Source organism: Notolepis coatsorum (genome assembly GCF_963971535.1).
Source record: "Notolepis coatsorum genome assembly, chromosome: 19".
Classification (NCBI taxonomy): Eukaryota; Metazoa; Chordata; class Actinopteri; order Aulopiformes; family Paralepididae; genus Notolepis; species Notolepis coatsorum.
Genome location: NC_140183.1, coordinates 61,879,832 through 61,901,589, shown reverse-complemented (window position 1 = coordinate 61,901,589; position 21,758 = coordinate 61,879,832). Strand labels below are relative to the sequence as shown.

The window sequence follows — 21,758 nt, the reverse complement described above, 5'->3', positions numbered from 1 at the left end:
TCCCCATTTCCTCCATTTTCCGGATGATATGTTCGGTTTGATGGGGTTGAACTTGAAGCGGCCACTGTCAAGTCTATATTTTCTGCTGTCTGCCGTACGAATCCTGATTCCTGCGGCAGGACCTCTACGACTGTTTTTGGACTCGTTGTGGTTTTCTTTGGTTTCATCTCGATTATTTTGGTCAATATAGTTAGTTGATAGTCTCAGTTGATATATGCGTCAAGTTTTAAACGCATTAATGGTTTATAAATATGTTTTTAAAACGAAAAAAAAAATAACGGGTGAGCAGCTGTGTCACATGCGACCTACTCCATTCTAACGCTAAACCGGAAGCCGGAACCGGAAGTAAAACAATGTTTAAAGTGATAAACTGGATCCTTGGAGCACTGTTTGAAAGTAGAAATGATGTGTTTGGCTGTGGTGCACCTACCCTCCCACCACCGTTACCATACAAAGCACCCTCTAAGTTGGTTCACTTTTTCAAAGGATAATTTTTTGGATTTGTGTCAGCCTCAGGAGTCTAAACAATATTCAACCATTCGTGACTAATTACTGTAGAGGTGATTTTCTCAACAAATGTTCTAGAATGTCGTATTATGACATCATACTGTGACATCATAAATGTTCTAGAATGTTCTATTATGACATCATACTCTAACATCACAAATGGTCTATTATGACATCATACTGTGACATCACAAATGTTCTGATGTCCTAGAATGTTGTATGATGTCATAATAGGACATTCTAGAACATTTGTGATATATCTATATACACACAGGAAAGAGGCTCAACTTTGCCAATGCTCATTGGTGGGGTTTTCAATCAATCGGTCAATCAGTCCAATAACACACGCTCACTTAAAACAGCGCACCTCCGAGCTGCTTCTATAGAAAGTAGGTTCGTACTAGGTAGGTTCGTGGCTGCCACAGGCTTGCCCAGTGAGAGGATTCTCCGGCACTGCAGCTGGACCCTATTGGAGCAGACAGCACCCCATCAGTTGCCTGTGGAGGGAGGAAGTGTATAGTTTACGCTAGTAGCTAGCTAACTTGCTAAAAAAGTAAACACATAAGCGTCGAAGCAAATGTAATTTAACTGGGTAACAAAATGAAAGAGGACAAGGAAAACACTCGCCCAAAGGAAGAAAATGGAATGGAAATCAAATGCGAAGATGGAGAAAAGGCGGAGAGGCCAAAGGAAAAGAAAGAGGACATGATGACAAAGATTGTGATAAGACGTTTGCCACCAAGTCTAACCAAGGAGGAACTGGAGGAACAATTAGAGCCACTTCCAGAAGTGGACTACTTGGAATTTTTCGCCAATGACACCAGCCTCTACCCCCACCTATTTGCAAGGGCATACATCAATTTCAAAAACCAGGAGGATATTGTCCTCTTCCGAGATCGATTTGACGGACACGTGTTCATCGATAGCAAAGGACAGGAGTATCCTGCCATCGTGGAGTTTGCACCTTTTCAAAAGGTTTCAAAGAAAAGGTGTGAAAAGAGGGATGCTGAATGTGGAACCATAGAGGAAGATCCTGATTACAAGAAATTCCTGGACTATTATAACGGAGAGGATGAAAAAATCACATCTAATCCAGAGACTCTGTTGGAAGAAATTGAAGCAAAATCAAAGGAGCTTGGAGCTAAAAAGACAACTCCTCTCCTGGACTTCCTGAAGAACAAGCAGAGACTCAGGGAGGAGAAGAAAGAGGAGAGGAGAAGGAGAGAGCTGGAGCGAAAGCGTCTGAGGGACGAGGAACATCGGAAGTGGAGGGAGGAGGAGAGGAGGAAGGGCAAGGAGGCTGAAAAACTGAGGAAAGCCGACAAACCCCTGGAGAAGGAGAAAGAGCAGGTGAGGGAAGAACCAAAAATCAAGCTCCTGCGTAAACCTGACAGAGGGGATGATTCTGTCGATTCAGAGAAGCCCAAGGAGAGGCCCAAGAAACCAGAGAAGCCGATGACAGACACCAGAGCCTTGGGGAGCGCCGACCTGAAGAAGCGCCAAAACCACGAAAACAAGGACGATCGTGTACGGAGCTGTGCCTCAAACAGAGCTGACGAAGAGGGACGAAAGGAGTTCCGGGAGCGGGACGCGGACCGAGACAGGGTGCAGGAGAAGTACATGGAGAGGGAGCGGGGGCAGAAGGAGAAGGAGCGCACCAGACGCCAGGACGAGGACCGACGGAGGAGGAAGGACCGCCAGGACGCAGAGAACACCTACAGGAAACTGGAGGACGAGACGACCAAAAAGGACAAGGAGCGCTCCTGGGAGAAGAGGAATGGAGAGAGCACGGGAGACTCAAGTCACACCGACAGGCCGGAGAAGTCCGCCAAAGACTCCAAAAGGGAGGAGCATTGGCAAAGTTAATATCTATAGAGTAGTGAGAGTAGGGGAGAAAAGGGATGGTGGTTGCAAGGGGGTAATTACTGGAATTCCAATCAAGGTTAGTATAGAGCAGCTGGTAGGAGATTTGAAGAGTGACAAACGTAATGGGAAAGTTAAGAGTGCGGAAAGGATGACAAGAGGAGCAGAGAAGAAGGAGACAGAGACGATAGTAATTCAGTTTGAAGGTGAGGTTAGTCCAAAAGAGATATTTATAGGGTATATGGTATATAGGGTTAGGGCGTTTGTGCCGAAACCGTTGAGGTGTTATAAGTGCAAAAGTTCGGACATATAGCCAAGTCATGTAGGAGGGAGCAGAGATGTGCAAGATGCAGTGGGGAGCATGAATATGGGAAATGTGACCAGGGAGTGGAGCTGAAGTGTTGTAGTTGTGGTGGGAAGCATGGTGTAGCGTATTGGGGTTGTAAGGTGATGAAACGAGAGGTAGAGGTCCAGCAGGTGAGAAGGGAAGGTAGGATATCATATGCAGAGGCAGCTAGGAAGGTAGGACAGGGAGAGCAAGATAAGGAACAGTTTTAGAGAAGGGCATTTGGCAGTAAGGGTAGTACAGGAGGATCAGGAAAAGCAAGATAGGGAACAGGGTTTTAGGAAAGGGCATTTGTCAGTAGAGGTAGTACAGGAGGAGAAAGAGAGGGTGTGGGGGGAGGTGTTGAATGTAGTGGCCTTTGTGGCAGGAGTAGTAAATGCTGTTGGTTAGCAGTAAAACGGATAGGATTAAGTTAATAGTTAAAGTGGCAGTACAGCACATGGGAATGAAGGGGTTGACATGGGAGGAAGTAGTTAAAGGGGGTTGTGAGTGATCAAGAAGGCCAGAGTCAGCCCACAGGAGGCAATGAGTGACTCATAGATTAGGTTTGGATAGGGTGGTGATGTTAGAGTTGGATATTTTGTTTTGTGTGTTATGGGGTTTATTGGTTTTCTTTATTGTTTTCTTTTATTTGCCGGGTCTTGCTTCGACCAACCATTAATTCCAAAGAAGAAGAAGAAGAAGATTGTAAACTAGATTGTAGTTAGGCAGCAATACGCCGAAGGGCGTCTAGACTGCCGGAAATTCACAAGAAGAAGAAGGCTCAGAACATGACAACATAGGATACACGCGGACTGTGTATCCTAACCACACACGGTGTTGGTAATGGTTATTCTTTAGCTCACGCTGACGTTGTATTGCTAACTTACATATAACGTATTTAGTCTCGACTATGGACCCAGTATCAAGTACCGAAGAAAAATCAATACCCGTGAAAATAACTGTCATACGTGGAAACAACTTGAGGGGCAGCAAAGCAGACCGACTTGAGAAGTATGTACGGATTTTTCTGCTAGGTACTTTTCGACCTGTTCGTAGACTATTTTTTCCATGACTTTCGAGATGGAGGTGAGAATAGAAACAGGGCGGTAGTTGCCTGGGTCTAATTTGCTGCCCTTTTTGTGCAGAGGGGTCACCCTCGCAATTTTGAAGTCCTTGGGGACGTGTCCCTGTTTTATGGAGAGGTTTATTATGTGTGTGATGATTGGGGTGATGGCGGCTGCTGAGTCTCTGAGGAATTTGGAGGGGATGTTGTCATGGCCAGTGGCCTTGTTAGGTTGGAGGGCGCTCAGTTTATTGAGTACCTCATCTGTTGTTACCATTTCCAGCTTGAAGTCGTCCTTGCGGACCCCTAGGTTTTTGTAGTAAGCTACCATTTCTGCCAACTGCAAACTGCGAAGAATCTTCACCATGAAGGCTGATGCGTTTCAGAGTGGAATGGATTTCAACGAGGACTCGATCCCTCGTAGCTGTCAGTTTCTGCCAGATGTGCGACATGGTACCCAGTTGTTGACCATGGAGAGGGTGCGCCTGGCAGGTGTGAGGAGCGGCCCGGTGAACCCTGAGTGCGATCAGCCGGTCAGTGCCGGGTCAGCCAGCTCCCGGAGAACCAGGATCCAGCTGGATTCCTCCCACATTGCCTTCGGCTGCCGGGTCTCTGGGCCTCCTCCACAAACCACGAGGATCGCCACTGGGACCTCAGAGGGCGCGGAGGGAAGGCCACTGCAGACAGGGCCCGGCTCTAGTGCTTGAACCAGCCAGACCTGTCCAGAGAGTGAGAAACCATTCCATGGCGAGCGGGCTGGGCGTCGTAAGAACAACAAGACATTTAAGCTGATGGGGAGACCCGCTGGCCTACAGCCTCATCCCCCCGGAGACGAAGCGTCTGACAGGCAGGGCTCCACCAAGCTACGGGTCCACAGCACCGACCCAGCGAGGTCAGCACCCTCGGTGAGCTGAGCGGAGCCAGCCGTGAGACGAGGCGGATGTCTTCTCCTCCGTCCAGCGGGGGGGGGCTCTGAGGTGTATATGGAGCGAGAGGCAGCAGCACAGCAGTCAAGTCAGCTTCTCACATTCTGACAAAGATGGTTAGAAATAGAAACATATAATTTTAAACCACACCATATCTGCGGTGTACTGTGTACACAAAATGTATAAACGGAAGAGATTTTTATTCATAATGTTCTCGTGACATGTCATAGCTTTCCTTTCCCTGGCCTGGGTGATTACGTCTATGGGACACTGCACAATGTCTTTGTCTTTCACAATGGTCACCTAGTGTCAGACTAGCTTATCATAGCATCATCAACTATTGCTGTGTCTTGGCCGGGAGATGGGGCTCCCTATGCATTAATTTTGTCATCATCACGGAGTTCGCCAGGGATCGTGGAGGAGGGACTTCTCATTTTTGTCCAATGTCGAAGAACATGTCGCACTCGCAGGAATTGTCACACTAGAAGGAAAAAGCCAACTGATTGGAACATGCTAAACCTTTCGTTGAGGTGTGGTACATCGCTATTCTCACTAGAAGGGGTGCATGATGAAGTTGGCCACCTTGGGTTGAGCGCACCCTTAACTTGGCCCGCACCCGATTCTACTGGCCAAAGATGGCTCAAGCGATTGATGTGAAGTGTCACACATGCGAGAGGTGCTTCAGAAGGAAAGCAAATTCCGAGAGGGCTGCTCCCATGATGAACATCAGTACAAGTTACCCCCTTCATTGAACATGGATCTGCATCAACTGAAGTGGTCTTCATTGACCTTCTCTACTCACCATCACCCAACGGTCGGCTGGTGAACTTTAACTTGGCCCCTGGTGGTAGGAACAGAATATCCATTCCCTTTTTTGTATTGAGTGCACTCAAAACAGACTTTATTGGGTACCCTTTTTATTTCATTTATTATTTTCTATAAATGTGGACCATTATATGGATCCTATGATGTTGTAATGTGTCCTGAACCTGGTGAACTCCTTTAAGTTACATAAAAGGTAAAACGTAGATCACAGTGCCTGTGTATTTTTCTTAGAGCCAAAAAAACGATGAATAAAAGTTTTCCCAACTAGGTGTTTACTTTCAGGGGCAGGAGATGGGGATAAGTATAAGCCTTTTTTGTCCAGTGTTGATCAGTGGGCCAGGAAGTTGAGGTTACATCAGGTAAGGGTTGCAGAGCACACTCGTTGGCTGCCAGTGCCATTTTGGCTAGTTCCTGATCGAGATATTGAATTTAGGTTATTGATGGAGAATGACAAGGGCGAGAAATAGAGAAATTCCTTTTAGCCTCAGGGTCTCTGGAGGTTTATACTGATGGCTCTGTGGATCCAGAGAGTGGGAAGGCAGGATTTGGGTGGTGTGTGCCTCAGTTAGGGATCGGTAAGGGACAGAGAATCTCTGACGGCAGCTCTGTATTTGTAACAGAGTTACTGGCCATTCTCTGGGCATTGTGGTGGGTGGAGGAAGTGGGACCAGGCCAGGTGATTATATGTTCTGACTTGGCTGCTGCACTGATGGCTGTGAGTGCAGGTAGGTCTAAAACTCGCCCTGATCTCATTCAGGAAATAATATTAGTTTTATATAGGATTGAGAAGGCAGGCTGTTCAGTGGAGTTTTGCTGGGTTCCGGGGCATGCTGGGATTGAGGGAAATGAGACAGCTGATTCCCTTGCCAAACAGAGCCTGGGAAGGGAAGAAGAGATAAGCATTTCAATGGGAAGAGATGAACTCAGAGAGAAGATTAAGAAAGGAGTTGAGGCTGAGTGGGAAAAGGGGACCAAGGGGAGGCACTATTTCTCTCTGCAGCCTCGGGTCAAAATCAACGTGGCTGGATATGGGTCTAGGAGCGATAGGGTCAAGATGTGTAGATTGAGGCTGGAACATTGTGGGTTGAACAGTACCTTAAGCATTGTGGGAACACATCCAGATGGGCGGTGTGAATGTGGAGAGCCTGAAACTGTCAAGTATGTTTTCCTAGAATGTGACAGGTATAGGAAAGAAAGGGAAATCTTTTATAAAAGGTTATCAGAATTGGGAGTTTCTTCTTTCTCTCTAAAATCTTTCTTTGGCCTGAATAATGAGAACCACCAGCTGATCACAGAGGCAGTGCTGACATTTCTGCACGAGGCAGAGTTGTACCAGAGGATATAATGTTATTTTATTTATTATTATTATTATTATTTTTTGTAGGCCTATGCGTATTTAAGTTTTTCTCAATTGTGGGCGAAGTATAGAACTGCGGAGGGCAGTAATACGCCATGTTGTGTTTACACTGCCGGAAAAAATAAAGAAGAAGACCTCGGTTGCCATGGCTACGTGCTGTTTCAGGAAGTGCTGTCTTGTTACAACAGAAGCATGGCTGTGCAATGCTGGACTGATCTGCTAAAATCATCAAAGAAAACAGCTTTGATAAACGACGGGAAAAGGAAGATCCACTATCTCTTTACAGATGGGAAAGAAATGGCAGAAGAATATGACTTGAAAACAGAAGAGCTCATCGTGCTTGAAATGGCGTTCAAAAAGCGCTCTCGGAGGTGAGGGTGAATGGCAGATCGAGGTTGGAGAACCATTTGCAGCCTCTGTTGCCTCATTGGATTCTGAGCAGATAAAGGAAAATTGTTCGAATTATAGAACTGAGGAGGGCAGTAATATGCCATGTTGCATTTACACTGCCGGAAAAAATTAAGAAGAAGAAGAAGCTACCTAGGATTACTCAGGAGTAAGCTCAATGTGCTGGAGCTTAACACTTCCTGCGCCAAAAACGTCGTACAACGGGTTTCAAGTTCATGCGAATTCTGCCAGATCACGGCGTACAATGTTATTGTTATGTTGTACGTACGTAGTATTTTGTATGTAGGTAGAGGTGTAGTAATAAGACTCAGGATACAGGATTACTCTTTAGTCTTTTAGTCAAGCATAACAGGTTAGGTTACAACATGGTACACTCTGTTCTATTATCATTCTGCGTGTACTCTTCTTCTGCATGTATCATCATACAGCATCGTGTACCATTCTTCTGCACTTCAGCTGTAGGCATAACAGGGCATTGTATTAACTGCGCCCCATAGTGGAGACTCTTGGGAGTACAGCTACAACATGCAATGTGAGGACACAACAGTTATTTTGATCATATTTCATATTTTCGCCATGGTATTCATATTTCCCTCACGGAGCCTTGTCTGATGCTGTGGGACTCGGCACAACTCTGCAACGCTTCAATACTGCCCCCTGGTGGATGATCGGCGAGTTGCCAAACCGGAAATGCCGGTTGGATGTCGGTGCGTCTCCTAAATACGTCCGGCCACTCGCATATCGTTGCAGGACTCTAGCCACACACTGTGGATATGGATCGCTGCCATAACTCGACATGATTTGGGCGTGTATTAGTATTATACAAACCGGAAATGGATCGCCTCGATCCCCATCAAATAACTGGGATCTTTTTGCTCTAGTGTCATCGCCCAACGGTAAGAGGAGGCTGACGTCATTTTCAGCGTGAGTGTTTATTATTATCCATACAAACTGCTCTGATCTATATATCACCCATACTACATGAAGCATTTAACGACGATCACGGAATTATAAACTACCCCCCCCTGTTCACCCGTGCATGATCAGTCATAACGTTTAGGACCATGTACAGTTGAAATTTTTAATATAGCGTGGATCGGTATCAAACGGCATTTGATAATCTATATATGCATTTATGCCTATATCTCACGTTCTAGGAATTACTGTGTGAATGAAAAAGTAAAACGTTCCTACATCCTGAATGATAGATAATCGATGTTGAATGGGCCATAGTAATGTCAATTTAGCAATACAATTTAAAAAGTTATAGCCCTGCAAAGAAGGTGAACATCTCCATAGACTTACAGTGCTGGCAGAGAATGGTATAAGATGATCAAACTCCGTGGCAGTTAATGTGTTAAAGGACTGTATATAAATTTCACCTTAGGGGGGTTGGTCGGATGCCTTAACTGCCGAACTAATGATACCAAATTACACAACTGAGTAAACTAAATTAAAGGGGACATGTGTTGCTATTCCTAGCACTATTTGGGCAACTTTACACAATTCCTGTGAGTCTATTGAAGACATCTGTAAGGTTTTTTTCAAAAAAATGCATTGTTTTATATTTCTAATCAAGTACTCAAAACCATAATTTTTCAGCCTCAGGATTTCAAGCTGTTATGGCCTGGCTCCGCCCATAAGCACTTTGAGTGACAGTCAGCCCACACAGTCTGCGACTGGTAGACAGAGAGAGAGAGAGAGAGAGAGAGAGACACACAGAATGATAGAGAAAGAGAGAGATAGAGAGAGAGAATGATAGAGAGAGAGAGAGAGAAAAAGACAGGCCGTTATTGATAAGGCCCTCCCTTTCTTATTTTTTTCTTTCTTTTACCGCGCGGCAGCTTGTGCTCCCGAATGGGGGGGGGACCTTTGCGTGGAGGCCGTTATTGATAAGGCCCCCTCTCTCCCTCCCTCCCTCCCTCCCCTCATCATGTGTATATTTCTATCTGTCTGGATAATAAACCTTATTGCAAACAGGGCCCCTCGCAAGAACATGCTGACCTTCGATTGTTGCAAACCTTATCAAGGCTGATGAATGGCTGCAGTGTTTTGTAGAAAGCCATAAGCATGACTCACAAATGAGGAGAATGTGAAATTACACTCACATGCTGTATGATATATCTTTAGTAAAACAATGTTTAAAGACAGAAACTGGATCCTTGGAGCACTGTTTGAAACTAGAAATGATGTGTTTGGCTGTGGTGCACTTACCCTCCCACCACCGTTACCATACAAAGCACCCTCTAAGTTGGTTCACTTTTTCAAAGGATTATTTTTTGGATTTGTGTCAGCCTCAGGATTCTAAACAATATTCAAGCATTCGTGACTAATTACTGTAGAGGTGATTTTCTCAACAAATGTTCTAGAATGTTCTATTATGACATCATACTGTGACATCACAAATGTTCTAGAATGTTCTATTATGACATCATACTGTGACATCACAAATGTTCTAGAATGTTTTATTATGACATCATACTGCACAAATGTTCTAGAATGTATTATTATGACATCATACTGTGACATCACAAATGTTCTGATGTTCTAGAATGTTGTATGATGTCATAATAGATCATTCTAGAACATTTGTGATATATATATAATATACGCACAGAGGCCTAACTATGGAAACCATACCACTAGCGTAGTATAAGAACTGAGGAGGGCAGTAATACGCCTGCGAGGGTGGGGTTGTTCCTAGGGAGGTGTTTGTAGGGCGTAGGATGTATAGGGTTAGGGAATTTGTTCATAATCCTCTTAGGTGCTATAGGTGCCAGGGGTTTGGCCATATAGCTACCACGTGTAGGAAGGGGCTGAGGTGCGCTAGGTGTGGCGGGGAACATGAATATGGGAATTGTGGAGAGGGAGTGAAGCCGAAGTGCTGTAGTTGTGGTGGGGAGCATAGTGTAGCGTTTCGGGGGTGCGAGGTGATGATGAAGGAGGTCGCGGATCGGAGAGAGAGAAGGGAGGGTAAGTTGACGTATGCTGGGGCGGTTAGCAGGGCAGGACAGGGTAGCCAAGAAAGGGTGCAGGGGGTTGAAGGAGGGCATTTGGCAGTGAGGGTAGAGCAGGTGGAAAGAGAGAGGGGAAGGGAGGAGAAATTAGGTATTGTGGCCTTCGTGGCAGGGGTAGTTACTGGTATGGCAGAGGCTAAGGGTAGAACAGAGATGGTGAAGATGATTGTTAGGATAGCGGTTCAACATCTGGGATTGGAAGGTCTGGATTGGAAGGAGGTGTATAGTGAATTGGCTGAGGGGGCTGCGAGGGACAAGGCTGCGAGGGACAAAGCAGTCCAGGATAAGATAGCAGGGGGCAAGGAGGGTCCCGCGGAGGGGGGCTCAGGCAGGAAGTAGCAGCAGTAGCTGCACTCCAATGGACAATGTAGTTGATGACGGGGTCCAGTAGAAGAAGAAAAAGAAGGTGAAGAAGGAGAAGAAGAAGAAGAGCCCATAAAAAGAATTGCGGAGGGCAGTAATACGCCACGATGCGTCTACTCTGCCGGAAATTCAAATAAGAAGAAGAAGAAGAATACGCCTGCGGGAAATTCAAAAGAAGAAAGAAGAAGAAGAGCTCATCAAAAGAACTGCGGAGGGCAGTAATACGCCACAATGCGTCTACACTGCTGGAAATTCTAAAGAAGAAGAAGAAGTGTATCCTAACCACACACAGTGTTGGTAATGGTTCTTTTTTAGCTGATGCTAACATTGGCTTGCTAACTTACATAATGTATTTAGTCTCGACTATGGACCCAGTATCAAGTACCGAAGAAAAATCAATACCCGTGAAAATAACTGTCATACGTGGAAACAACTTGAGGGGCAGCAAAGCAGACCAACTTGAGAAGTATGTACAGGTTGAATTCAACGGTGCTCTGCTGGGCGATTCTCAGAGAGAAATGGGTGATTCCGTGGACTACAACTTCACATGCAGCTTCCAGTGTTCAACCACTGCGTTAACCCTCGACAATGTGGCCCGCAAACCCATCATATTGACAGTGGTAGAGATTCTGCCCAAGGAGAAGAAACAGAAGTCGGAGAAGAAAGAGAAGTTGGAGAAGACAGCAGTTCTGGGCCAAGCTATTCTCGACCTGCTCCCTCTGCTGCATGGTCAGGTCAGCTATTTGACCACTGTTCCGCTGCACCTAATTCCTGGATCACCTAAAGGAGAGGTTGCCTCACAGGAGGGCGACAGTAAGCTACCATGTCTGGATGTGAGTGTCAATGTGCCGGAGCCCCTGCTGTCTGAAGCTCAGCTTCTAAGCTCCAACCTGCTGAGGGTGACAGTGGAGACGGCATACTCTGTCCCTGAGGAGTGGAACCCAGTGCCCGGCACTGGACTCCTTCCTCCCACCTACTATGTAGCTGCCCTGGAGGTCCCCCTTACTGCTGAGAAAAAGCATGGGCTGTTGTTCTCCCATGGCTTGCTGAAAGCAGGCGGCGACAGAGAAGCTCTGAGCAGACCTAGGAAGTGGCCAGTGGCTCCCTTGCTAGCACCAGGAGCTCAGAGCATCCCAGGAGGCTCCATAGAAGTCGTGCCTATTGAACAGGAGGATGGGGAACTCACTAGTATAGAGGACAGGGAATTCCAGAATACGGCTGAGAGTACCAACACGAGAGTCAGCTGGGACACAGAGTGCCGCTGCTATATTGATACATGGGGTGCAGCAAGTCTGTCTCAGAGGATTGGTGAATGCCGAGTGTGGCCAGTTGAGATCATGAAGTCCGTCACTCAAAGGGCAAAGGGAGGAAAGTTGGGAAAGCCGCTAGCTGAAGAGGATATCCTGGTCCCCTTTCATGGTGTGGCGTACGTGGACATGGGTCCCCTGTTGTACCCTGGGGTCACTCGCATCCGGGGAGCCTACAGAGTCCACCCCTTCTCTGAAACAGAACTGCTGGCTAAGACCACACGGAGGGTGAGCGTGCTGAAGGAGCATGTCCGCACTCAGGCCAGCCTGTGCATAGCTGGTGAGACTGGCTCCTCGAAGGCTTCTCCCAGCAGGGTATTGGACGGAGGCCAGAAGGGAGGCAAGACTATCAAGGAGATGCCCAGAAAATCTAGTACATCAAGAGCATCAAGAACATCAAGACCAAACAGCCGGGTCGACGTTGAGACACAAGTCAATCCAGGGGGACAGGTGTATGCAGATGCCAAAACCTACATCATCATTGAGTTTGCTTTGGAGAAACCCCTGGTGCCCAAGAAACCCCCGGAGGAGGTGGCCAAAAGGGTAATGGAGCTTATCCCTCCTAGACCCCCACTGCATCGCAGGCCTGCTGGAGCAGAGAGGGCGGTGCAGGAGTTTCAGAACCAGGTAGCCAGTGTGGTGGGACAACTTCTAGATCAGTACCAGCAACAGTTTGGGCCTGCCTTCCTGCCTGGAGCCAAGCCGCTGGACCCCAGTGCACAGGAACAGCGTAAAACCCAGCTCCTGGGAGAGCTCAACTACTCTGGGAAGTACCTGGCTTTCAAGGAGCAGCTAAACTACTGTGTGGTGCGGATAGTGCGTGAGAAGATGTTGCGGACCGAGGCCTTCTGTGATCCAGAACAGCTCAGGGCCTTCCTCAGCCAGCTGTATGTGTTCCTGGTGGACCACATGCACCTGGCTCTTAACAAGACTCTGTCAGTAGAGGCCCATGAGGCCCCAGGGCAGATTCTGTTGGACTGTTCACAGCTGAGACACTTTGCCAGGGAGGCTGAGCTGACCGGAGACTATCAGCTAGCTACCCAGTATCACCAGGAGCGGGTGTGCAGGGAGCCCACTGAACCGTCCCACTGGTTTGACTACGGCTCCTTCTACATGCTGACCGGAGAACACCTGAAGGCAGAGGACTGCTATCACCACGCCGTGTCCATCCAACAGTCACACCACCCCAGTCTGATGATGAGTGGGATCCTGGCAGAGATGGCAGAGCGCTATAAAGAAGCCCAGACCTACTTAGAGGGAGCTACCTGCATCGACCCAACCAGCGTGGAGGCCTGGACCCTGTTTGGCTTGTTCCTTGAGGGCCAGAACTCCATCCAGGCGGAAACTGCGTTCCAGGAGGCAGCCAGGCAGCTGAGGGCCATCCTGGTGGTCAGTCCACCTTCTCTGGGAACGGAGGACACGGCAGGGGACCCACAGCTGGAAGAGGAGCAGCCTGAGGAAAAGGAGGCCAAGGCAGCCAGCCAGTCTCCCAGTGTCAGGCTAGTGAGTTTAGAGGAAGAGGCAGATGAAGAGAGGGAGCCAGACAGAGAGAGTGTGGTGAGAGGATCTCAGAGAAGCCAGACCTGCAGAAACAGAGAGGACTACAAGCCTGATCCTGGATCAGCTCTAGCCAAACCCAGCAGCACCATCTGTATGGAGACAGTCCAGTTCCTGCTACAGAACAATGCACTGCAGATGGCTCAGAGGGCTCTGTCCAAAGAGTTGCAGGTTCCAGAACGAGGGCTGACCGGCTGCTACCACGTCACTCTGGCCAGACTGCACCTGGCCAAGGCAGACTACTGCAGTGCCATAGCAAGTCTGAAGGTGGTGCTGAATGACAGCTTCCAGGATCCAGATGTATGGGCTCTGTACGGCCACTGTCACTATCTGACTGGGGAGTACAGGACGGCCCAGAAGTGCTATGAGAGGTCTCTGGACTTTGTGAAGGACGCCTCAGACACACACCTAATCTACCTGCGCCTGGGCTCCATCTACTTCCAAGTGGGAAAACTATCTACCTGCGTGCCTGCAAGAGCTCCCCTTCCTGTCTCACTTGGCTAGGACTGGGGAGTGCCTGTTACCGGTTGGGTGATCTGAGTGAAGCTGATGATGCATTGTCAGAGGCTAACAGCTTAAACAATATGAACCCAGAGGTCTGGGGCTACCTGGCTCTAGTCTGCCTCAAGTCTGGCAGAAGGCTCGAAGCAGAGCAGTCTTATAAATATGTCATAAAGCTGAACCTACAGAAGCAATCCATTCTGAGGGAAATCAAAGAGCTCCAGGATCAATTTGGCTTTGGAAATCCGTGCTTCTAAATGGAACCTGGAAAAACCAAAATGCAAAACAATGCACTGGTGTTTGTTTAAATTCTTTTATTTGTAATTTAAAACGTTTTTTTTAATGGTTTATCCATATTTTAATACAATTAAAACACATTGTCCTCAATAATAAGGTATATTTTTTTTGTATTTTATTTTTTTATTATTTTTTAAACACATATAAACAAACATGACAACACACGATAAGATACACAAGCATTAATACACAGTGTATATCCAACGAAATTACCATTTATACCAATGTCTTATACAGGATATACCCCTAATACCTGTTATCTAAAAACCTACACACATATGCTCCAGCTCGAACCCCCCCCTCCCGGACCCCTCTTTGGATAGTACCTCCATTATCCCTCGCTCCTAACCAGACACTACCATTATAAGCTAGCTTTTATTCTCTCCACCACTTCTAACCACATTGTCATTTTGGATTCATTGAGACCCAGAATTCTTGCTGTAGATATTTCTTGATAAATCACATCGAGATATGTAAGAAACCAAACTTTCCGGCAAATTTTTTCCGGTTGAAACCAGCGTGATGCGATCAGCTTTTTAGCTACTGTGATACCCGATAAAACCAATCTCTTTAGCTGTGGATGTACTGCAAACTCAAAAACATCATTCAATAGTAATACAGAGGGGTGTACAGGTATATTCCAAGATAAGAGTTTTGATAATTGTTGGGTCACATCTTTCCAAAATATCTTAACTGGTGGGCAGTCCCAGTACATGTGCATAAATGTCCCTTCATCCCCATTTGTACATTGGGAGCATTTGGAGTCTTGTTTAAGACCCATTCTGTTCAGTCTTATAGGAGTCAAGTATGTCCTGTGAATATAGTTAAGATTGATTTGTTGATGGTCCGGGTTCCTTGATGTAAGTCGGACATTTGCCCAGGCTTCTTGCCAATCAAAGTCACTTTCCAGGTCTGGTATATCCCTCCTCCAGACAGAGTCTAGTTGGAGGGTTTCATACGAGGACGTTAGTAATTGATGATAAAAATCTGAAACAAAACCTCTCGATGTCTCTCTTTCATAGAAGAATTTGTGGTATCTGTGGTGTTCAATTGGTATGTCTAATGGAACACCGTGAGACTTCAAACATAGCCGTAACTCTATGTAAAAAAGCCATGTGGACTTGGTGAGATTAAATTTGTTGCATATTTCTCCATAACTACAAAAACCCTGTTTGTTAAAAACATCCCCTAATGAGTGTATGCCTTGCTCTTCCCATATAGGGAATCTTATAGGTCGTTTTTCAATCAAGAGTGCATTGTTATTGAATAAGGGAGTATGATTGTGCCATTTATGTGGGTTAGGATATTTTTTTTGTGTTTCACGCCATATCCGGATCGCATGAGTAATTATGGGGCCAAATTTCCGTTCACAATGCTTGATTGGTAGTTTAGTGTATGCTATGTCCTTCAGTCTATGTGGGGCTACTATGTTTTCTTCTAATTTTCTCCAGGATACTAATGCTTGGGGATCAAACCATGTTGTCAATGGTCTTAATGTGTACGCCTTAAAATAGTGGAAAAGATCTGGAAATGCCATGCCACCGTCTGCTTTATTTCTCTGTGCGGTGGATCTTTTTATACGTATATTGTTTGTTATTCCAAATAAATTTGTATGTGGAGGAGTGTACGCTTTTCCAGTAACCCTCTGGAGGGGGTAACGGTAGCATTGAACTGAAGAAGTTGATTCTAGGTAGTACGTCCATCTTAACTATTGATATCCGTGCCTGTACTGAGTTTTTAAGTTTTGCCCACCTATCAAGGTCGTCTTTGATTTTGTTTTGGATTATTGTGTAATTGTGCTTCACCGTTTGTCTTATGGTGGGGAATATTTCCACTCCCAAGCATCTAAAATGTTTTACCATAGGTATCTCTCCTGGGAGGGTTATATCTTTTTTTGCAGGGGTGTTAAGTGGAAGGAAAGCCGACTTCGGCCAATTTATCTTGAATCCCGATAAATCACCAAAGTTCTCAATCAACTTGAGCAGATGAGGCAGTGTGGTGTTGGGGTTTTGCATGAACAGTATTACGTCGTCCGCATATAAACTAATTTTATGTTGTGTGCCCTTGATTACGATTGGTTGTATGGATTGGGATTGTCTTATATATTGTGCTAAAGGTTCTAATGATAGATCGAATAGTCCGGGACTAAGAGGGCAACCCTGTCTAGCTGAGCGTGATACCGGAAATATTCCGGAGGTGATTATACCTGTAGTAATCATGGCCGATGGGTCTTTTTATACTACTTTAATCATATCAATGAAACCTTTACCTAACCCCATCTTCTCTAATACTGCCCATAGATACGACCATTCCAGCCTGTCAAAAGCTTTCATTGCATCCAGGGACAGCATCGCCTTAGGTATGGTGTCGTCCTTGTCGGCATCTAGTACGTGCAGTATTCGTCTTATGTTATCAGTGATCAGGCGGCCTCTTATGAAGCCAGTTTGGTCCGGATGAACTAAAGACGTCATATGCTTTTGTAATCTGATGGCTAATACCTTAGAGTACAGTTTGATATCGGTTCCGAGGAGGCTTAAGGGTCTGTAACTACCGCACTCGGTGGGGTCTTTGTCTTTTTTGAGAAGGACTGTTATGAGTGCAATATTGTCGTTTTTATGGAAGTTCCCCTCCTTGACTGAGTATAAGATCATATTTAGTAATAAGGGTCCAATTATGTCCCAACAAGAAAGGTACATTTCTGGTGGGATACCGTCTCTTCCGGGAGCCTTACCACTTTGCATTTTGGATATGGCCTTCTTGAGTTCCTCTAGTGTGATCGGTGTTTCTAACTGTTTAGCATCATCCTCTGAAGGTTTAGGGAGAATAATTTGATTAAGATATGTGTCCATTTTGTTTTGATCGAAGGTCGTTTCTGATTTATATAAGTCGGAGTAGAATTCTTTGAATGTATCGTTTATTTTTTCAGGGTCTGTTTCAAGTACTTGTTGTGCTCTAATGGTAGTTATATCTGCAAATTTTGCATTAATTCTTAATCGCATGGCTAATAGGTGACTAGGTTTAGAACCTTGGGAGTACTGCTGTTGTCTTGTGCTGCGTATTTGTATTTCCGATTGTTGTCTGTATATGGCATTGATCTCTTTTTTTAGTACATTAACTTGATTTTCTAGTCGAGTTGAGTTGTATTTTAAAGAATTAAATAACGTTGAGTAAAGCGTTTCCAGTTCAGACAGTTTTGTGCATCGATTCTTGCGCATTTTGGAGGAAAAGCTATCAGTGAAATCCTTGATCATTCCCTTTACCGACATCCATATTATTCTGGGGTCTTGCACCGAGTTTGCATTCTCCCGTAGGAATACTATAAGAGCTTCTTTGAGTTGTGTAATGAATTCCTTGTTATTAAGCAGCATCGAGTTAAATTGCCATCTTGGGGCTCGGGAAGATAGTATACCAAATGTTCCTTTTAGGAGTAAATAACAGTGATCTGATAGTGCATTGGGTATCATTTCCACTTCATAGTTATCAAATTGTCTCGGGGATGCAAAGACATAATCTATTCTGGATAATGTGTTATGTCTCGCAGTTCGACAAGAGTACTTTCGGGTCGTGGGATTAAGTGATCGCCATAAGTCATTTACACCTGTAATCTTCGACCAATCCTTTAATGCATTAGATGAATTCTTTTGTTCGCTGGAAAAGGCGAGGTAAGATTTGTCCATCCTTGGATTAGTTAGTGTAGTGAAGAAACCCTCTTCGTACAAATTTGGGGCATATACCGCTGCCAATGCTATTTTCCTGTTCTTGTGTACAATCATAGCTATAGTTATACGACCATCTGCATCAGACCATACTCCCTTTAATTCAATATTCAACTTACGTCTAACGACTATGGCTACACCTCGAGTTCTCGTACCAAAAGAAGAGTGACTAATATTATGATATGTGTTGTCCGCTAACGTATCTATGTCTTTCTCTAAAATGTGCGTTTCGCTTAGTAGAGCCACGTCCACATGTTCTTTTTTCATCAGTGTGAGCATGCTTTTGCGTTTGTGTTGTTTATTTATCCCACCAGTGTTCCATATCATTATATTCAAACTAGCCATAATCTATACATGTTGTTGTGTCGTTTTTGGTAATGCTTCTGATAATTAAATTTTTTAATTTTTTTATTTTTTTTAACTTTTTTATTTTCATGTCAACATTCACACGCACAATATACGCTTACCTAGGATTTGACTTGATTCAACAACAAAGCAGTCGGGGCAAGCCGAAAACGGTCGAAAGTGTGGTTATTTGAAGTTTTGATTTTTTTTTTCATAACTGAGGTAGGTAGATTACATTTTTAGAGACTAAAGTACAGAAAAAAGGTACCGTTGGGTACCCGTATCGATTCACAGGTACCGGTACCGTATCGGTTCAAATGTGAACGGTACCCATCCCTACTGAACACACAACTGCAGGTGGCAAGGGCATTTTTGCTCATGAAATGCATAGCCATGTGAAAGCCTTCATGACAAAGTTGCAATTAATTTCAAGGCAACTAGGCAGCAACAATCTCAAACACATGAAAACCCTGAAAGAAGTCAAACCATCAGCTGATCACCGGCAGAGGTACTCATCCATGTTGGGAGCACTGCATGATGAATTTTCAAGGCGTTTTCAAGATTTCAAAAAGGTTGAGGATGAAATGCAGCTGGTTTCCTCCCTTTACCTGCAGTGTTGATAGTTGTTCAGCTTGAACTCATTGACCTGCAGTCTGATTCACTACTGAAAGAGCACTTTAAGTCAGCATCACTGCTAGACTTCTACTCTGCTCTTAAGGAGGAGAACTTTCCAAACATGAGGAGACATGCTCAGAAGATGTTGGTTCTCTTTGGATCCACCTACATGTGAACAGACATTCTCAGCAGTCATGACGTTTACCAAGTCCAGGTACAAATCCTCTCTCACTGATGAACATCTGGCAGCTGTGCTTCGCATCTCCACCTCAGACATGCAACCTGACTTTGATGGACTTGTTAAAGCTCAACAGAGACTGGATTTCTCACACTGAATGAAACAAAAATAATAATAACTGAAGAACACTAAAATGTGGAAATATAACAAGTGAAATGGGACAGTAATGTAAAGTAAAAAAGGCTACAAAACTGGGACACTTTTCTTTACACAGTTCAGTGACATGTCTTGTTTATTTTGGCTATAAGATGATGTGATGTCTTTAGAAAGCTAAGAAAACCCTTGTTTCAATAGTATATGAAACTCAAAATGCCCTTTGTTATTAATGTTTCACATTTTGTTTATCATTTTGGAAATGAATTCTATTTGAATAAATGATATTTTTGAAAGCTAACCTCACCTTTTAATTGCCAAATAATAACATACACTCTTACCAGGGGTCAAAACAATGCCATTTACTGCTTTTTATACAGAAATAAAATGTATATTATGCATAATTGAGTTTGGAATTTTGGCCCGGCCCTCCAACATATTTTCAGTTGCTCATTCGGCCCCCTGGAAAAAATAATTGCCCACCCCTGGTGTAGAGACTGGGTACTGTGACATTTCTTTCAAAAGTAATAATTCCTAGTAGGTTTTTACTCATTTGTTTCCACAGCCTGTTTCCATGGCCCATTTTTAACACTTTAAAGCAACAAGGTGTAATTGTGGCACCTGCTGGTCGTGAGCGGTACTAAAACTGTTTAAAAAAAAATATATATATATATTAGAGTATAGAACTGAGGAGGGCAGTAATACGCCATGTTGCGTTTACACTGCCGGAAAAAATAAAGAAGAAGAAGAGGCTCAGAACAGATGGTGAGACCCAAACAAGCCAACTGCTTCGCTAATGGCTATAGGATTATTAGCTACGCGAAGTGGCAAATCATTCATCATAAAGCTCCAAGATTACGTTAACTGTTAGCTAGTGGGGCAACTTGTACATATAACTGTTCATAATGGCAGACGACAACCGACAAGGAGAGGATGATGAGCTGCTGGGTCCTGGAACACATCAGATGTTCATCGTTATGGAGGAACTGCTGTTGAAGTTGAGTGCTTTGTGTTATGAAGAGGAGGTCCTCTCAAAGCACAACATGAAGGCTCTGTCCAGGCATTATTTTGTTTCCAGTCCTTACACAGCTTCCAACCCAGGCGAGCAGTTCTTTATGTTCATCTGCATTGCATCCTGGCTTATAAATGCAGCAGGGAGACCATTCGTACAACCTGAGGAGCATAATGACCCCAACGCCGTGTCCAATATACTCTCAGAGCTTGAGAGCTCTTGGTGTAAAAGTGGACTTCCCTCCTTCAACATTGAAAGCCGGCTCTGGAGAGTATGTTTGCTATGTGTTGGGTCGCCTTGCAGAGGAAGCTGTGAAGAAAAAGGGATGTGTCTTAAAAAGGCCAAACTACCCAAAAGAGGAAACGGAGGAAGAGTCTGTGATAGAGGATGACGCAGAACTTACACTCAGTAAGGTGGAAGAGGAGATGACAGAGGAACTGGATGATGAAGAGGAGAATGTCCTTGACCTTGAAGCCCTAAAATCAAGGACAAATCAGAGTGAAGCCAAATGGACCTCAAAGCCGGACGACATTCTGGAATCACACGTTGACGTGGCAGAGTGGAACCTGGAGGTGGAGAGGGTCCTCCCGCAACTAAAGGTCACCATTAAGACAGACAACAAGGACTGGAGGATCCATGTAGACCAAATGCATCAACACAGAGATAAGTCATCACTGAAGGAGACCAAGGGCTTCCCTGACAAGCTGCAAGAGGAGATCAGTAAGACCCTGGAGAAGGTGGGCAGCCGAGAGAAATACATCAACAACCAGCTGGAACACCTCATTCAGGAACACCGCAACGCCCAGTCCAAACTCAACCAGGTCACGGAGCTCTACCAACAGGCGAGTGGAAAGGTGACCGAGAGGACCAGGGTGCTTGCAGAGATCACAGAGGAGCTGGAGAAGGTGAAGCAGGAGATGGAAGAGAAGGGCAGCAGTATGTCGGATGGAGCACCTGTGGTGAAGATAAAGCAGAGTCTGACCAAACTGAAGCAGGAGATTGTTCAGATGGACATCCGTATCGGCGTGGTGGAGCACACGCTGCTGCAGGCCAAGCTGAAGGAGAAGTCCAACATGACCAGAGACATGAACGCCACCAACCACCATTGTTGTAGCAGCCAGCTAAGATACACTTATGTCGGAATCTTTAAACCTGGACGTTTGCTTCTCGTCGGGTTAGGTTACTTGTGAAAGTATTGTGAGTGAAATGGGCGCATAGGGCTAGTTACTAGCGGGCCTGGTCGTTCACCAACCACGAACAGCAGTTGCAGTTCACTTTAGCTAGCCTAGCTAACAGTTCGTAAAATGTTCAAAAACGATTACCAGGGTGGACCTGTAGTAGAGATCTTCACTGCACAGGGAAAAGATCATATGGTAAAATGGAAACTTTATGGAGGACCCTCAGCCATACATAAAGAGTT

At 45.2% G+C, this 21,758-nt stretch overlaps 2 protein-coding genes and 1 pseudogene across 3 annotated transcripts; all 3 read left to right on the top strand.

Moving 5' to 3' along the window:
• Nucleotides 1-1,107: 1,107 nt before the first annotated feature.
• Nucleotides 1,108-2,373, top strand: LOC311246520 (regulator of nonsense transcripts 3B-like; the record flags this gene model as incomplete). Its single annotated transcript, XM_084336670.1, has 1 exon — nucleotides 1,108-2,373. One exon carries the CDS (start codon nucleotides 1,108-1,110, stop codon nucleotides 2,371-2,373), a length of 1,266 nt encoding a protein of 421 aa, XP_084192796.1.
• Nucleotides 2,374-11,175: 8,802 nt separating this feature from the next.
• LOC311246519 (cilia- and flagella-associated protein 70-like) lies at nucleotides 11,176-14,279 on the top strand (the record flags this gene model as incomplete). Its single annotated transcript, XM_084336669.1, is given in 2 exon segments — nucleotides 11,176-13,963; nucleotides 13,966-14,279. Coding segments are annotated over 2 exon segments (3,102 nt in total).
• Nucleotides 14,280-20,231: 5,952 nt separating this feature from the next.
• On the top strand, nucleotides 20,232-21,528 carry LOC311246518 (intraflagellar transport protein 57 homolog; annotated as a pseudogene). Its single transcript has one exon. The product of its transcript is annotated as an intraflagellar transport protein 57 homolog (transcript).
• The last annotated feature ends 230 nt before the right edge of the window (nucleotides 21,529-21,758 follow it).